The sequence below is a fragment of the Camponotus floridanus genome, unplaced genomic scaffold, assembly GCF_003227725.1.
Source record: "Camponotus floridanus strain SB8 unplaced genomic scaffold, Cflo_v7.5 scaffold11, whole genome shotgun sequence".
Taxonomy (NCBI): Eukaryota; Metazoa; Arthropoda; class Insecta; order Hymenoptera; family Formicidae; genus Camponotus; species Camponotus floridanus.
This window is the reverse complement of record NW_020229226.1, coordinates 1,981,711-1,995,182: the sequence shown is the minus strand read 5'-3', so window position 1 is coordinate 1,995,182 and position 13,472 is coordinate 1,981,711. Positions and strand designations below refer to the sequence as shown.

Here is a 13,472-nt window from a genome sequence, read left to right as displayed (position 1 = left end):
ACATTTGTTTTTATTTTATACTTTAATTATTTCACACTTCAACTATTTCTTCAGCAATTTTCACGATGTCTCTATCTCAACCGATGCATCTTTCATTAAAATAAATGAAATAATAGAGATAAATTATTTTTTAATTCCAATCTTTAAATAATTAGTCGTTCATTTAGCTGCTTTCTGCAATGAATATGTGTTAAAAGAATCTAGGGCAGAAATTACTTTTGTTTATACTAGATAAATTTATAATTAATAGATTTAATGTTTCAATCTCAAATCGAAATACCACCGTTTGCGTGATACATTTTTTTATAAATCTTCTGAATTTCATGACAATTGTTTTATACATATTGTTTTTGCATAAAAAATCGCATACACACAACCATTATACATGTTGTATACTTATCTATAGAGGTAAATGGAGAAATGATATATATCGCTGAGAGGGAAGATATTAACGCGTGATTATTACTCGAATGTGAATACAAAACAAGTGGTTTTCGCGAACGCGCAATAAAAATTGTTTGACCGAAGTAATAATAACGCTGTTATTTCTTTTTCTCGCTAAATTTATACTATATCTACAAGTCACGCTTCGTGCATATTAAGACGAACGGTGCAATTCATAAAAATAATAAAAGTAACTCTCTCTCACCAACATGGTATTATTTCCATTATACAATCTTGTATCGTCTTTCTCCCTCTCCCTTCTTCCCTTCTCTCCTCTCTCATCTCTAAATATACATAAGTCAAATTATGTATATAGGATTTTAATTGTATAAATAACTGTAACATTTACATATATTTTATGTTTCTCAATAACATCCTCCCTTGGAATAGATAAATTATAACAGCTAAGAGTACAAGAATTATTATACAAATAGATTATTAAATTACAATAATTATCGTAAGAAACAATCGAAGTGCAAAAGTAATATGTTGCACTTCAAAATATTCACATTTACATCAGATCGTTGTAGCTTCATCGTCGCTCTATTATGACAACGTCATATTTGATAAGTCAAATCCAGTCATCGTCAAAGTATTAAAGCAAAAAACATAATTGTAGTTTGATAACTTTTAATTCATCCATGGTGGACAGGATGTTGGCGGCTGATATGTCTGAGAGATTGGCACCTGGTAATGCTGTACCGCTTGAGGAGAATGTTGCGACCGTGGTTGTTGATGATGGGGTGGCGGTGGTGGTGGCGGATTGCAGATCGACTGCATCAATGGATGCGCATTGTAAGGAGGCGGCTTCGTCGTATAAGGTGGCATCTGATTGTATTCGACATTTAACGATTGCTCTAACGCGGCACTCTGAGTAGGAGAACGATTACCGTCAGCGAGACCTAAGGACAGCAGCACCACGTCCTTGAAGATTTTTAAATAGAATACGTCACTGTATATCGCGTGTCAAGAATCAATATTAGATTTATATAATATTAGATTTTTGATACAGAGAAAAAAATTGATACAATCTTACAAAAACAGCGTTTAAAATTTAAAGCGTTACATGCAAATAACTATATAATTCGAGCGATAATGAATCAAATTGTTTTTACCTCTTGACCTAATCTGGGGGGGAGGCATGTTAATAGGAGGTAATCCAGGGCAGACTACAGATGGGTCTCCTTCCCTTGGAATAGGAGGTGGTCTACCCCAAGGAACTCTTACATGATGATTTTGCCATGGCGCTTGCGGTGATGGTGGAGGTGGTAGAGGTGGACCATTTCCGACAAGAATATTTCCAGATTCCGTCATTATATTCTGCTCATTTCCTGTTTGCAACATACATCATGCATACTGAAATTACTCTACAAACAAGAAATTTTTTGCAACATGATACGATATCATATGCTTGACATACCTGAAGATAGACCTGTGGGCTTTTGGTCCATGTTCCGTTTCTCACCTAAACGATTAAAATGGATGATATGATGGGAAAGATACGATATATTCTTAAGTAACTACATATACAACATATATATATATATATATATATATATATATATATATAAATGTTGCATAATATATGGTAAATTATGCGATGAAATATTGTAAAATAATAAAACTTGCTATTTCCAACACAATTAATCTTGATAATTTTAATATCTATTAATTGATTACAAACTTAAATCATAAAAGGAAATGTTTTCTAAATTTGGATGCAAATCTAATAGCAAAATAGTTGCTTAACAAGATCATATCCATATTATAAGAAGACTGCTGCCGGTTTTCTCATCTTCTGCTTGAGATCACTGTAGCATTAAAAAGAAAAGTTTAGTTCTTTAACTCCCGAAAGTCTAATCTTATAATATTAAATAAGATATTAATAGATTAGCACAATATTTCACGCCATTAACCATTGCCAAATTAGCATAGTGATTTGGCAATCGCTATTAGAGTCTGAAAGCAAGCAATGCAGTTTTTAAATTCTCATATACATTAGACTGCTTAATAAATATGATCCACTAAAAATGTGTAGCTATACAGTTATTTGCCATCTGTAAAGTAAATTTATTTATTAAAACTACATTTTTTAAATTTCTTTCACTTTTTTAGAATCACTCAGGCCACTGCAACAAGAATAACATTAAAAGTAATATTATATGATATGTATAAATTATGTAATAATTTTTCCTAAATATATATACTTTGCATATATTATATTATTTATATAAAAATAAATACATGTTTGTTCGAATGTAATATAGAACATCTTTAGTCTTCCTGGAGGGATATAATCGGATGTAGACGCAATTATTATTGGATGTAGATGTTAACCTAAAGAATATAAAAGTCCAAGATTGAACTTAAAATAGTAATATCAAAAATATGTAACATATATTTCTCAACTGAATCCTAATAACAATAAGCATGGTTAATACTGGATAAACAAACACTGGAATGGAAAATCACAGGTTACACTTGCACATCTGAAAATGCAGATTTGTTAAAAAAGACATTATAAAAAAAGCATTAAAATCAATATAAGCACTTTCACGATTGTATAACACGTGCAGTGCTTTTTTATCTGATCTAAAATAATAATAATAAATAAATTTGAAGATAATTATATATTCCAAAGCATTCTATGCAGTATCAGATTGTAATCCATATTATTTCCGGATGTCCGACCCTGAAGGTATCCTCAATAAATGCATAAAAAAGCAGTTTGCTAAGACGAAAATTAAAATATCAAAAAAGTATATATATATATATATATATATATATATATATATATATATATATATGTGTGTATATATGTATATATGTACGTATTATATTGCACTTAACACAAAATATTATTTACATTAATAATACACTATGATCTAAGAGTATTAAGAAACCAATGCTAGATATCTATCCAAAACATACTTTACTTCTAAAATAAATGATTATTTCCAAACTGCATCCACATGAGTGGCACATTGTGGTTATATGTATGATAAAAAATATCATTACCAACAACAAAGTTGTATTCAAGAAGAAATCCGGAATCTAATTAAAGCGATTAAAAAATTGAATATTCCTCAAGAATACAATCTTCCTGCTGGTTTACATATTCTTTATGGTATTTTATATATTGCATTTTTCATGATTTCCAAGAGATATCCAGCATTTTTTCAAGCTAAATACTCTTAGTTACAGACCTGAATGTGGAGGTGGCATTAGCATCTTGTTTCGATCTCCATGTGGCTGACCCGCAGGTATGGGTGATGGACCATGTAAGACTTGCTGTTGTCGATCACCTTCTCTGCTTAAACAATGCAGGTGTGAATTATTAATTCCAAATTAATAATTGTACAGAAACATTTCAAGCATTTAAGACAAAAATCACCTGATGCACACCCTCGGATATTTCTGAAATGTGGAAAATACCTGGTTTTACCAGATCACAGTTAATCATGTCAAAACTTACGTTAGAATGTTCTTAGAAACACAATTGTAATGTCACAAGACATTACAACATACATTTTGATAATCTGTTAATTATTTTAGCTGCTGTGTTTTTTTCTGCAAAATAGCAACTATTGTTGCATTCCATCTCTTTTGGCTTACTACTTACACTAAGAGAACATACAATAATTAGTGATTCTGGCAAAAGCTGTATTTAGTGATTCCAATGTTACAAAATGATGGATAACATGAGGAAAATGCAAGAGTATTATTATCTCTGCATTATATTTTTGCAAAGATAATAAAGTTTTATGTAAAGAAAAAGTCTATACAATTATTCAATCCGAAAATAAAAAGAAATAAAAAATTTGAAAGAACAAGATATATCCATCATTTATAAAGTTGCAGAACGTTTATGAATAAAGCAAAAAATTTCATAAACTTTCACATCAACTCAAACTATTTTCTCAAGAACTTCGCTAGTATAATTTATCAAGGGATATATCTGGATCTTACTAAATCAATGAATTTTGTCTGTAGTTATTATCTATGTTATAAAATTTTACGGAAAAATATTGTATATATATCTGTCTACAGATATATATCTCAATCAAAATATAAAAAAATATCTATTACCAAAATCTTATAAACTTGATTATATTTTTCTTTTCTGCACTTTTAATATTAATTATTGCAATACCTTATTAGATAATGCAAGAAGCAGGTTTCTGTAAGAATATGGTGCATAATTTATACAGTATATGACATATAGCTTACATTTTCTTCATGTCTAATTCTACAATTTAATAAATATTTACTATAAATGAAGCATAAGCAGTCTGAAGCGATTATTTCTTTATCAATTTTGTCTATTGATCAATTAGATAATATCAATTATGTAAGATGCATTTTCTTCACATTTTCTTTTCATAAAATTTTAATCCTCGATTAAACTTATTGCATGTTTATACTAATATTCTATACTAAATTTCTATTCTATACATTTTCAATTTTTTTTTCATAATATTGATTTAAAATTATTTCACTCTTGGTAAATCTGCTTTAGTAAACATACAAGTTTTTTTTCTCTACCAAGAGATACTCAACTATATAAAATTATTGCTAAAGTTACACATTAAATTATATACTCCTTGTATTATATACAGGTAGACTACATGATTTACATGTATACAAGGAGTATATAAGGTAACTTTATAACTTAATGTTATATTAATTTATACATTGTAATATCTCACGTTCTTTTTTCTTCTCTCTTTCTCTCTCTCTCTCTCTCTCTCTTTCTCTCTCCCTCTCTCTCTCTCTTTCTTTCTATATAAATAGAAGTAATTATATTTTGTTCGACTTACCCTGTGCCATGACGTTGCGCAGGTAGCGGAGCGCATTGGTATGATGGTGGTTCCTGAAATATATATTCAAGAAAAATCATTATATAAATATATAATAATTATTATTTTGTCATATAATCACGTATTTCGATTTGATATGAATATATTTGTGATACGCGATACTTTACCTGACTTCCTTCAACATCTGAAAACCTTCTTTTGACTCCATGCGATTTTTGTTGTTCTGGCGAATCGGGCTTCTGCTCAAATTGCTGATGTGGCGGTTGCATCGTATAATGTACTTGCGCCGGTATATGACCATTCTGATATTGTATATGTTGAGGATGATATTGTATTTGAGCTTGAACTTGCGGTGGAGGTACGTTATGAAGAGGTATGTTCTGCGGCGGCATTTGCATCTATAAATATTGAAAAATACACATCATATATGTTATGTAGCCTTTTCAGACATGAATCCTTTACAAGTCTGAAACTGATCAATTTTATTCTTTATAAATTACTTACTACTACTATGTTTAGTATTAGAACGCTAATCATGGCAATGAACGGTTAAAGGATACAAAACGAATGTCTAACCTGCAACTGTCCTTGTGGTTGCGGTATTTGTTGCGGTTGTTGAGTTTGATAGAGCCAAGGAGCGTTCTGCGGTGGAGGCGGTTGCGTCGGCGGCGGTACACTGGTAAGAATATTCATGGAATTCGGCATCTGACTGATTGATGGCGGCGGTACTATTTGCGGAGGTGGTACCGGTTGTGGCAACGGTCCCTGCTCCACCGGGCCCTCTTGCTGATGCTGCATCTCCCCGGCGGGAGGAAGAGGCGGTTGCGAATGATGTTGGGGCGACTGAGCATTAGGAACTAGAAAAGTTTGCGCGGACGGCGGAGGAGGTACTTGTAAGTGAAACGGTGGCGCGTGACCTTCGAATTGTGGAGGTATTATATGTTGGGCGACAGCTTGAGACTGCTCGTGATTCTGTTGTAGCTGAGGCGGGACGATATGCTCGCCAGGTTGCAAAACAAACTGAGTTTGTGCCTGTGACACGGGCGCCTGTACTTGTTGATATTGTATCTGATAGGTTTGCGGTACAGGAGGTGGTGGTTGATTCGGCGGAAAGTTCGGCGGCGGAAAGTGAAGATGCAGCAACGGCGGTGGTGGTTGCTGTGTTATATTGAGCGGCGCTGCGGGAGGAGGCTGTTGCAAGTTAACATTAACAGTTTCGATAATTCCCTGGGACGGCGTAGCGGGCCTTTGCATGTTCGGTTGCGTGTAAACGTATGATACTGCCCCGCTCACCGATGCGTTACTACTTGTTATGAAGCTTTGCTGCGCAGAACTTTGTGGTGGCGGTTGACTCATGACGTACATTTGAGCCATAGGCTGTGGCGAGGACTGTGATCCTTGAATTCCCTGGATTTGTAACGATTGGCCATGATGTATCTGATATTGAACTTGACTTACTGTCGATGGAGGACCGATTAACTGTACTTGTCCAACAGGTGGTGGTGGCATAAAAGTCTGTATTTCCTTCAATCAGAATATTCATTTATGTTGCAGGAATTATTTTCGAGTAATTTTATATAATAAAATGTCTATAATTCGAATTTAATCACACATACCTGAGCTTGTGAAGGTGGAACTAATGGTCCAGTATGAGATGGTATATGAACTCCTGGAGGAGGAACTGATACGCTAGGCCCCGGAGTACCAGCTACAGTAGCCGTAAGAATTGTTGCAGGCAACGTTACAACATTACTTTGTGGATGTTGTATAATATCTGCCAAATAAGATTCATTTAAAAAATATATATTTCTCATAAAAATATTAATAATGTATGATTCATATATCTTACCTTGGTGTTGTATTGCAACCACATTTGGTTGGCCTAAGGTACCAATGTTCATAGTTTGAAATTGGGCTATATAAACAGAAAAAATATTATAATATTAATTTCTATGGATACAGTTATTATAATTTTGAACATGGAAGGCAATAAAATATATACTTTGCGGTATTTGTGATTGTTCTATAACTTGCTGAGGTTGTACTGGTGGTGGCTGTTGTTGAATATAGGTCTGCAATTCAGATTGTATTGTCTGTATTAAATTAATAGCCAATTGTTTTGCATTTTGCAATGCTTCCGGTTTTGGATGCCTAAACAAGAATAATATATTATCAACAGCTTACCTTTATTTAATTAATAAATTGCTTAAAATTTCAGAAATACTTGCTCTATATACAAGTGAAGAGGTTCTGGAGATTCTGCTCCCAAAACTGGATCGATAAATTGGGATCCTCTACCTCTTAAAGTTACATTTGCTCCAGTTTCACCTCTAATATAAACTAAATTTGCATCACCAGCACCTAATATTCGTCCACGTAAATCAAAACCTTGTGGTGCATTCTCAATACCAACACAAATCTTTTCCTAGTAATTTATAGATGTCAATTAATATTGCTATATAAAAAAATTATAAATAAAATGTGAAATATGGATATTATTTACCACAGTTGTAATTCCGGAATGTAAACTCATAAGAGGTGGTGGAGCATTTGTAAATCTGCTTGGTCTATTTAAAGAACTTTGATGTTCTGTCTTAATAATTTCATTAATCTTTTGTATCGCCACTGTTAAATAAAATATTTAATATGATATATTTCTATCTTCAATAAATTTAAAGAAAAAAAGAATTATATACACAATACATACAATCAACATTATGTCTGGTATGTCCCTGTATATATAGGTACAATGGCCTTTCATTTGGACAGCGTAACTTTTCTTGTTCTGTCATAAAACGCCCACGTGTTGATACAGTTGCACCTAAATTAACATGATATAGAAAATTAATAGATTAGATTATTTAGATTAAAGGATAAATATAACAAAAATATATAACAAAAATTTATATATATATATATATATATCAATTATATATGTCAATATAATCAAAATATACCTGAATACGAATTAATTTCATCTTGTGTATAACCCTTGGTAAGCAAAGTTCTCGCACTAGGCGGTGTTTCGTTAATCTCAAATTCCCATGTATATGTCTCTCCATTTTTAAACGCTGCATTTGATGCTGCTATCTAATTGCAAAAATTACCACACATATTAATTGTGAGAAAAATACAACTATGGGAAAATACAAATTATACACATGTACATGCACACACAATATATACATGTACCTTATTGTTAGAATCAGAACCTTTTATTTTTCCCTTAGCCATAGAGATAAAATGTATACTACTGAAGTGTAATATAACAATTTTTATGACCCCATCTTCATAAGCTGTAAATTTAAATCAGAAGTAAACCATATGGAATAATGATGCCAGACAGAAAAAGGTACATGTAACAATTTTTCTCAACATACGTGCCACAAAGTTTTATCAAACATCATAGCTCAGAATCACTGAAGCATCAGGTTATGCTTCAATAAAAAGATTGACGCACAATCTCACATGCGCTCTTTCTATAAAATGACTTTTTACTCTTAAGTGTCGGAATTGCATTAAAATTTACAGGATAGTCGCATTTTTTATCACCTATCGATGATTAAATATTTTTTTTACAAAACAAAATAGATTCACTCGATTTTGCAAACCACTCGATCGTAACTAATATACCATTGAACAACACAAATTGACATACATACTATTACTCGACACTGCAACTGCAACCGACACTGCAATTGTTGCGATAATGCGCACGACGACATCAAGCTTACACGCCATGACGACGATGAAATGTACTAGGATGAAAACCAACCGTAGGTAAAATCTCGTATCTATTGAATATTGGATTTTTTTAAAAATATTATTTTCGTGAACGAAATGAAATAAATAATGTGTATCTCATTCATTTCGAATAATATAAACATTTTATAAAATACGATATATAATTCTATAATAAGAATGAAATACATTAGGATGATATTGATGTTATATGAAAAAATGTTTTGTGTGTGGAATAAATCTATTTAATTATTTAACATTTTACATGTATATTATCTAAATTTATAATTAAATATAATCACAAATAAGATTATATGCGCTATTTCATTTCGAAAAACAGTATCAAGTTGACACACTTATAAAGTACTCTTATCTCTAAAAATGCTAAGGATAACAATATGTTATCTCGTTAGCTAGCACCATTCATTATTAACAAAAATTGAAATAAATCCAAATATATTTTCTTGAATCATGAAAGAAATACAATTTTATTAAAATTGAAATAACTTATCGAATAAATAACAATATTATACTTTGTCAGAGAATTGTAAAGTGGTTTAAAGTGGTGTTTTATATTACTTTTGTTCGACTACTTTTCGTAGTTAGTTTTAACAATCAAATTCTCTCAGATTCTACATTTATATTTGTGACTACCAAAATACTAATTTTTACTAAAAAATACTCCACATACTTTAGGCTTTATTGCATTAATTACTTTTGCATTGAAGTGCTATACACATTTAACTCGTTAGAATTTCAAATTATTGTTATATATATTCCAAACGAGAAATATTTAGGCGAGAGTATGCACAATGGTCAATCTCCCACTTGTACTTAATCATTATTTTTTAAACATTGTTATACTATATTTTTGGTTTCTGTAGATCTCAATTAAAATAATAAAAAAATAAATTGTATATTTCTAATTCTAAACATTGATCTTGTTTTTATAATTAATTAATATGTCATTTTTATATAGTTAACACATCATCTCTACAGCTGATACATTGAAATAATTTTAACATTTAATTTTCGAAAAACATATAATATGATGTGATATATGCATATAATATCATATGTACATGATATTTGCTAAAAAAATCAAATGCATATTTTATTATTAATATATTGCAAATATCATCATAAAACTTGCATTTTTTTCAATATTGTATTTATTAATCAGTAAAATCAAGAGATAAACCTATTAAATTATGGAAAATCTTGGGTTAACTCCTTTGGCATGCCAGTATGTGACTCACTTAAATCAAAGTACTTTAAATGATCACAAGATATATAATTGACAAAACCCGGCATATATATCGAATATAATTTATCTCTGATAGCCAATCAAGCAAACATGAGGAATGTCATTATTACATAAAAGATATTACGTGTAAAAGATAAGCTCGGGTATTTGACCTTCATCAGTGGATGTACCATTGTTATCTCCCAATTCGCTACTAAATTCGAATTTTACTTTCGTATTTCCTGAATCACAATCCACCAATACTGTTCTTAATCCTTTTGTGCCATAATATGAGCATGGCCCCTGAAATAAATAAATAAATAAATATATATATATATATATATATATATTGTATTTTTTATAAAATTATATAAATAATAATAAATAAATCAGAAAGTGAAACCTTAAAGGTTGCTGATGCTGTATAAATCGTATTTGGTAAGATTTCCGCTAACTCTTTAAACATTAGACGGTATGTGTACTTTGATCCATCACAGCTAAAACTTGTTGCATTTGTGGCTATCACTTTTCCCGATGCAGTATGAATTAATTCCACTGATACTTCATATATCGCTGGTTCATGTGTGCTACCATAAACTCCATAGCCAATAAGAAAAATACGTCTGTCCACACTAAATCTGCAAAAATTAAAATATTTCATATATATATCCGGCATTCTGAAAGCATTGTGAACTGTGCTATAATAGAATTTAAATGTAATTACCGAATACGATCACTAGTTCCAAAATATCCCCATCTACTTTTGGTATGCTGAAATCTGCACACAGTCTGTTCCTTGCCTGTCATACAACATCTTGGCATTGTTTGAAATCCCACTGAAGGTTTGGGATTCAATATAAAATATGAAAATAAAGATAAGACCTATAAGATATTTATTTATTAAATATCATGTACACATAATATAGCTTTTCTAAAATTTATAAACTCTTTCAAAAATGTAATGAGAAAATTTATAAAAAAGATATTTAAGAAGTATTGTAATACGAGCCTCTGAATAATTTAATAAGCCAGATTGTGCCGGACCTGCTGTAAATTCTTCTTTTGACATAAGTGGAAAACGAACTAAAGACAGAGCGTTACCTAAGACGAGGCGTTGATTTTCCGGAGTAACTGGTAATTGCTGTCTTACACATTCAGCCTCTGACCACCTATATAAAAATTTAAACAATATAGAGAATAAAAAAAAACATTCTACAATATAACATATTCTACAATGTATATACCTTAGAACAGCCTGAAATAGTTTAGATTCTCTAACATGAAGTGTATCTCTTTCCAAGACTATCATCAATGTATCAATATCAATGTCTGTGAATCCATCTGCATTGAGGGCCTGAGTTGTGAATCTGTCAATTGTATCCAAACATACCGAGGCTAACTGCGGTTCATCAAACAGACGAGCTTGCGTTAGTAGCAAGAAAGCATTATCACTGGTCAAATTATTTTTTAAAAAATCAACGCAATGCTTTTCTAAAGCAGATACTGCATATTTCTTAGCGGTATACAATGTTGTCATCACAGTTTCAGGATCTATCTGTATCTCATCAGTATATAGAAAAAGGAGCACTGCTAAAAATGCAGCAGGCTCTACATCAGGTACTTCTATTTCTGAAGAAGCTGTAGCAAGCGTTCCATTAAACATTGCGTCAAATACAGCGCTTCCAGAAGACAGGACTAGTTTGTGAGCTGGTATACGTTGTTGCTGCGCTCCTCTTCCCACCAGAAAAGTCACATCTGACAGTATTTCATTATTAAAGAGAAATACAATCCTTTCGCGCATCGTTGCCTTTGTACCTTGCCAATTGTACGTAACTGCAGATTGATTTTGCGTAGAAGAGTTTTCTAAAGTGATAGTATTCTGCGGTCGCCCTTCCAAATACGATGTGTTCGCTGCGTTAATAGGTGGTCGACTGAAAAATTTAAGATTACAACAGTTATCAGAATATCAAACGATGAATATCATCCATTTCATCAAAGATCACAACAATAAATAATACAATATTTGAAAAATTTTTTTTTATACAAACAATAATCAGCTGTCTTGCCCTAAGTAAGCCTGACGTTTGACATTGCGAAACTGTGCTATTTACTTATCGCCGTTCGAGTACGAGGCCTCGCTTCGCGCCACAGACGAGCTCGTCGTCGGCTGGTCCTCGTCGCCGACGAAGTTGAGCGCTCGCCGCGCCCGGGAGAGGGTGATGTTCCGCAGCGGTTCCCGCAGAACGGACCCGCTGGCCCCGGTGGCCGTCGAACTGCCAGCCGTAGCGTTCTCCGTCACGTCTTCGTCCTCGCCGTGCGATGCCAACCGCAGACCTTGCAGTCTCGACGCGACGTTCGGCACGTCGTTCAGGGTGGTCTCCGTAGACATGGTGTTCCCACACGAGACGTAGTACTTGCCCAGGTACTGCCCCGTCTCATTTAATCGCGTCGCAATCGGCGGCCCCTGCGCGTTTGGCGAGCGCGAGTCTTATCCTCCGTCTTATCTCGCGGTCGCGATCCTCCTTGGAGCGGATCCTCGCTGTCAGCGTGAAGACACCAAGAAACTACGGGACGCACTACAACGACATCTCACCGAATTCCTACCCTCGTCCTTGCCGCAATCCGTTTGCTCCCAAGACCACGCGCGAAGAGATTGGAAGGGATAAATTGTCGGCACGAGCGGCATCGACGACGAAATGTACCCGCGAAATCTGCGTGCGCCAAATATGTAATTAGCCGCGTCGATTATATCTCTCATAATTCACGCTTTCATATCTCGATCGTTTTCTAATATTTACTAAATTATATTCAACTTGGACATTTTTATCGTGCACTCTTCGTATTTATTTCTTTTTCGTTTCGAAAAAAAATTACGTTCGCATTTCATATTACTCGAGTGCAGAGAGTGCAGCACCGGTGAACGGATTGACGTTGGTCGCGAGTAATCGATCGTCTCGAGACTTCGAGAATCGTAACATCGCGTGAATTCGAATTGCCGCCATTCCCGAAACGCGCCGCAAACCGCAAGTCGTATCTCCGAGTCGCGCTCCGCATTTTTCGGGATGTATTCGTATCTAAAAGTGAATCTCGCGCGCGATAAATTATTTAAAGTATCTTACAAAGTGCTCTGTTGTAACGTACACGTTGTGCACAACTATTAATATCGCGATTTCGGTATCTCCGATCGGATTCTACGCGCCTGATATACATCGTTAGGAACA

The 13,472-nt window shown here is 33.3% G+C and overlaps 2 protein-coding genes across 3 annotated transcripts; both read right to left on the bottom strand.

The window, feature by feature from the left end:
- Positions 1–758: 758 nt before the first annotated feature.
- On the bottom strand, positions 759–8,969 carry LOC105257225 (extensin). Of its 2 annotated transcripts, none has more exons than XM_011267690.3 (16): positions 8,645–8,968; positions 8,457–8,560; positions 8,222–8,354; positions 7,972–8,085; positions 7,768–7,889; positions 7,493–7,689; positions 7,267–7,415; positions 7,114–7,179; positions 6,881–7,038; positions 5,841–6,788; positions 5,432–5,662; positions 5,265–5,317; positions 3,651–3,754; positions 1,865–1,909; positions 1,560–1,775; positions 759–1,346 (listed from the first exon to the last, which is right to left on the bottom strand). In XM_011267690.3, exons 2-16 carry the CDS (start codon positions 8,496–8,498, stop codon positions 1,075–1,077), a joined length of 2,850 nt encoding a protein of 949 aa, XP_011265992.1. In that variant the 5' UTR covers positions 8,499–8,560; positions 8,645–8,968; the 3' UTR covers positions 759–1,074. The 2 variants fall into 2 exon arrangements, with proteins under 2 accessions (XP_011265992.1, XP_011265993.1); XM_011267691.3 differs by having other exon boundaries at positions 1,155–1,368; positions 8,645–8,969.
- Positions 8,970–10,159: 1,190 nt separating this feature from the next.
- On the bottom strand, positions 10,160–13,099 carry LOC105257224 (BTB/POZ domain-containing protein 1). Its single transcript, XM_011267689.3, has 6 exons — positions 12,363–13,099; positions 11,496–12,182; positions 11,261–11,420; positions 10,976–11,133; positions 10,655–10,889; positions 10,160–10,554 (listed from the first exon to the last, which is right to left on the bottom strand). Exons 1-6 carry the CDS (start codon positions 12,638–12,640, stop codon positions 10,393–10,395), a joined length of 1,680 nt encoding a protein of 559 aa, XP_011265991.1. The 5' UTR covers positions 12,641–13,099; the 3' UTR covers positions 10,160–10,392.
- Between the last annotated feature and the right edge of the window lie 373 nt (positions 13,100–13,472).

Coding starts and splice junctions, on each gene's coding strand:
- LOC105257224 (XM_011267689.3), bottom strand. CDS start 12,640: ATGTCTACGGAGACCACCCTGAACGACGTGCCGAACGTCGCGTCGAGA. Junction 12,183..12,362: donor TCGTACTCGAACGGCGATAA/GTAAATAGCACA, acceptor TAAATTTTTCAG/TCGACCACCTATTAACGCAG. Junction 11,134..11,260: donor GCTTATTAAATTATTCAGAG/GCTCGTATTACA, acceptor AATATCTTATAG/GTCTTATCTTTATTTTCATA.
- LOC105257225 (XM_011267690.3), bottom strand. CDS start 8,498: ATGGCTAAGGGAAAAATAAAAGGTTCTGATTCTAACAATAAG. Junction 7,416..7,492: donor CCTCTTCACTTGTATATAGA/GCAAGTATTTCT, acceptor ATTCTTGTTTAG/GCATCCAAAACCGGAAGCAT. Junction 1,910..3,650: donor AATGCCACCTCCACATTCAG/GTCTGTAACTAA, acceptor TTAATCGTTTAG/GTGAGAAACGGAACATGGAC.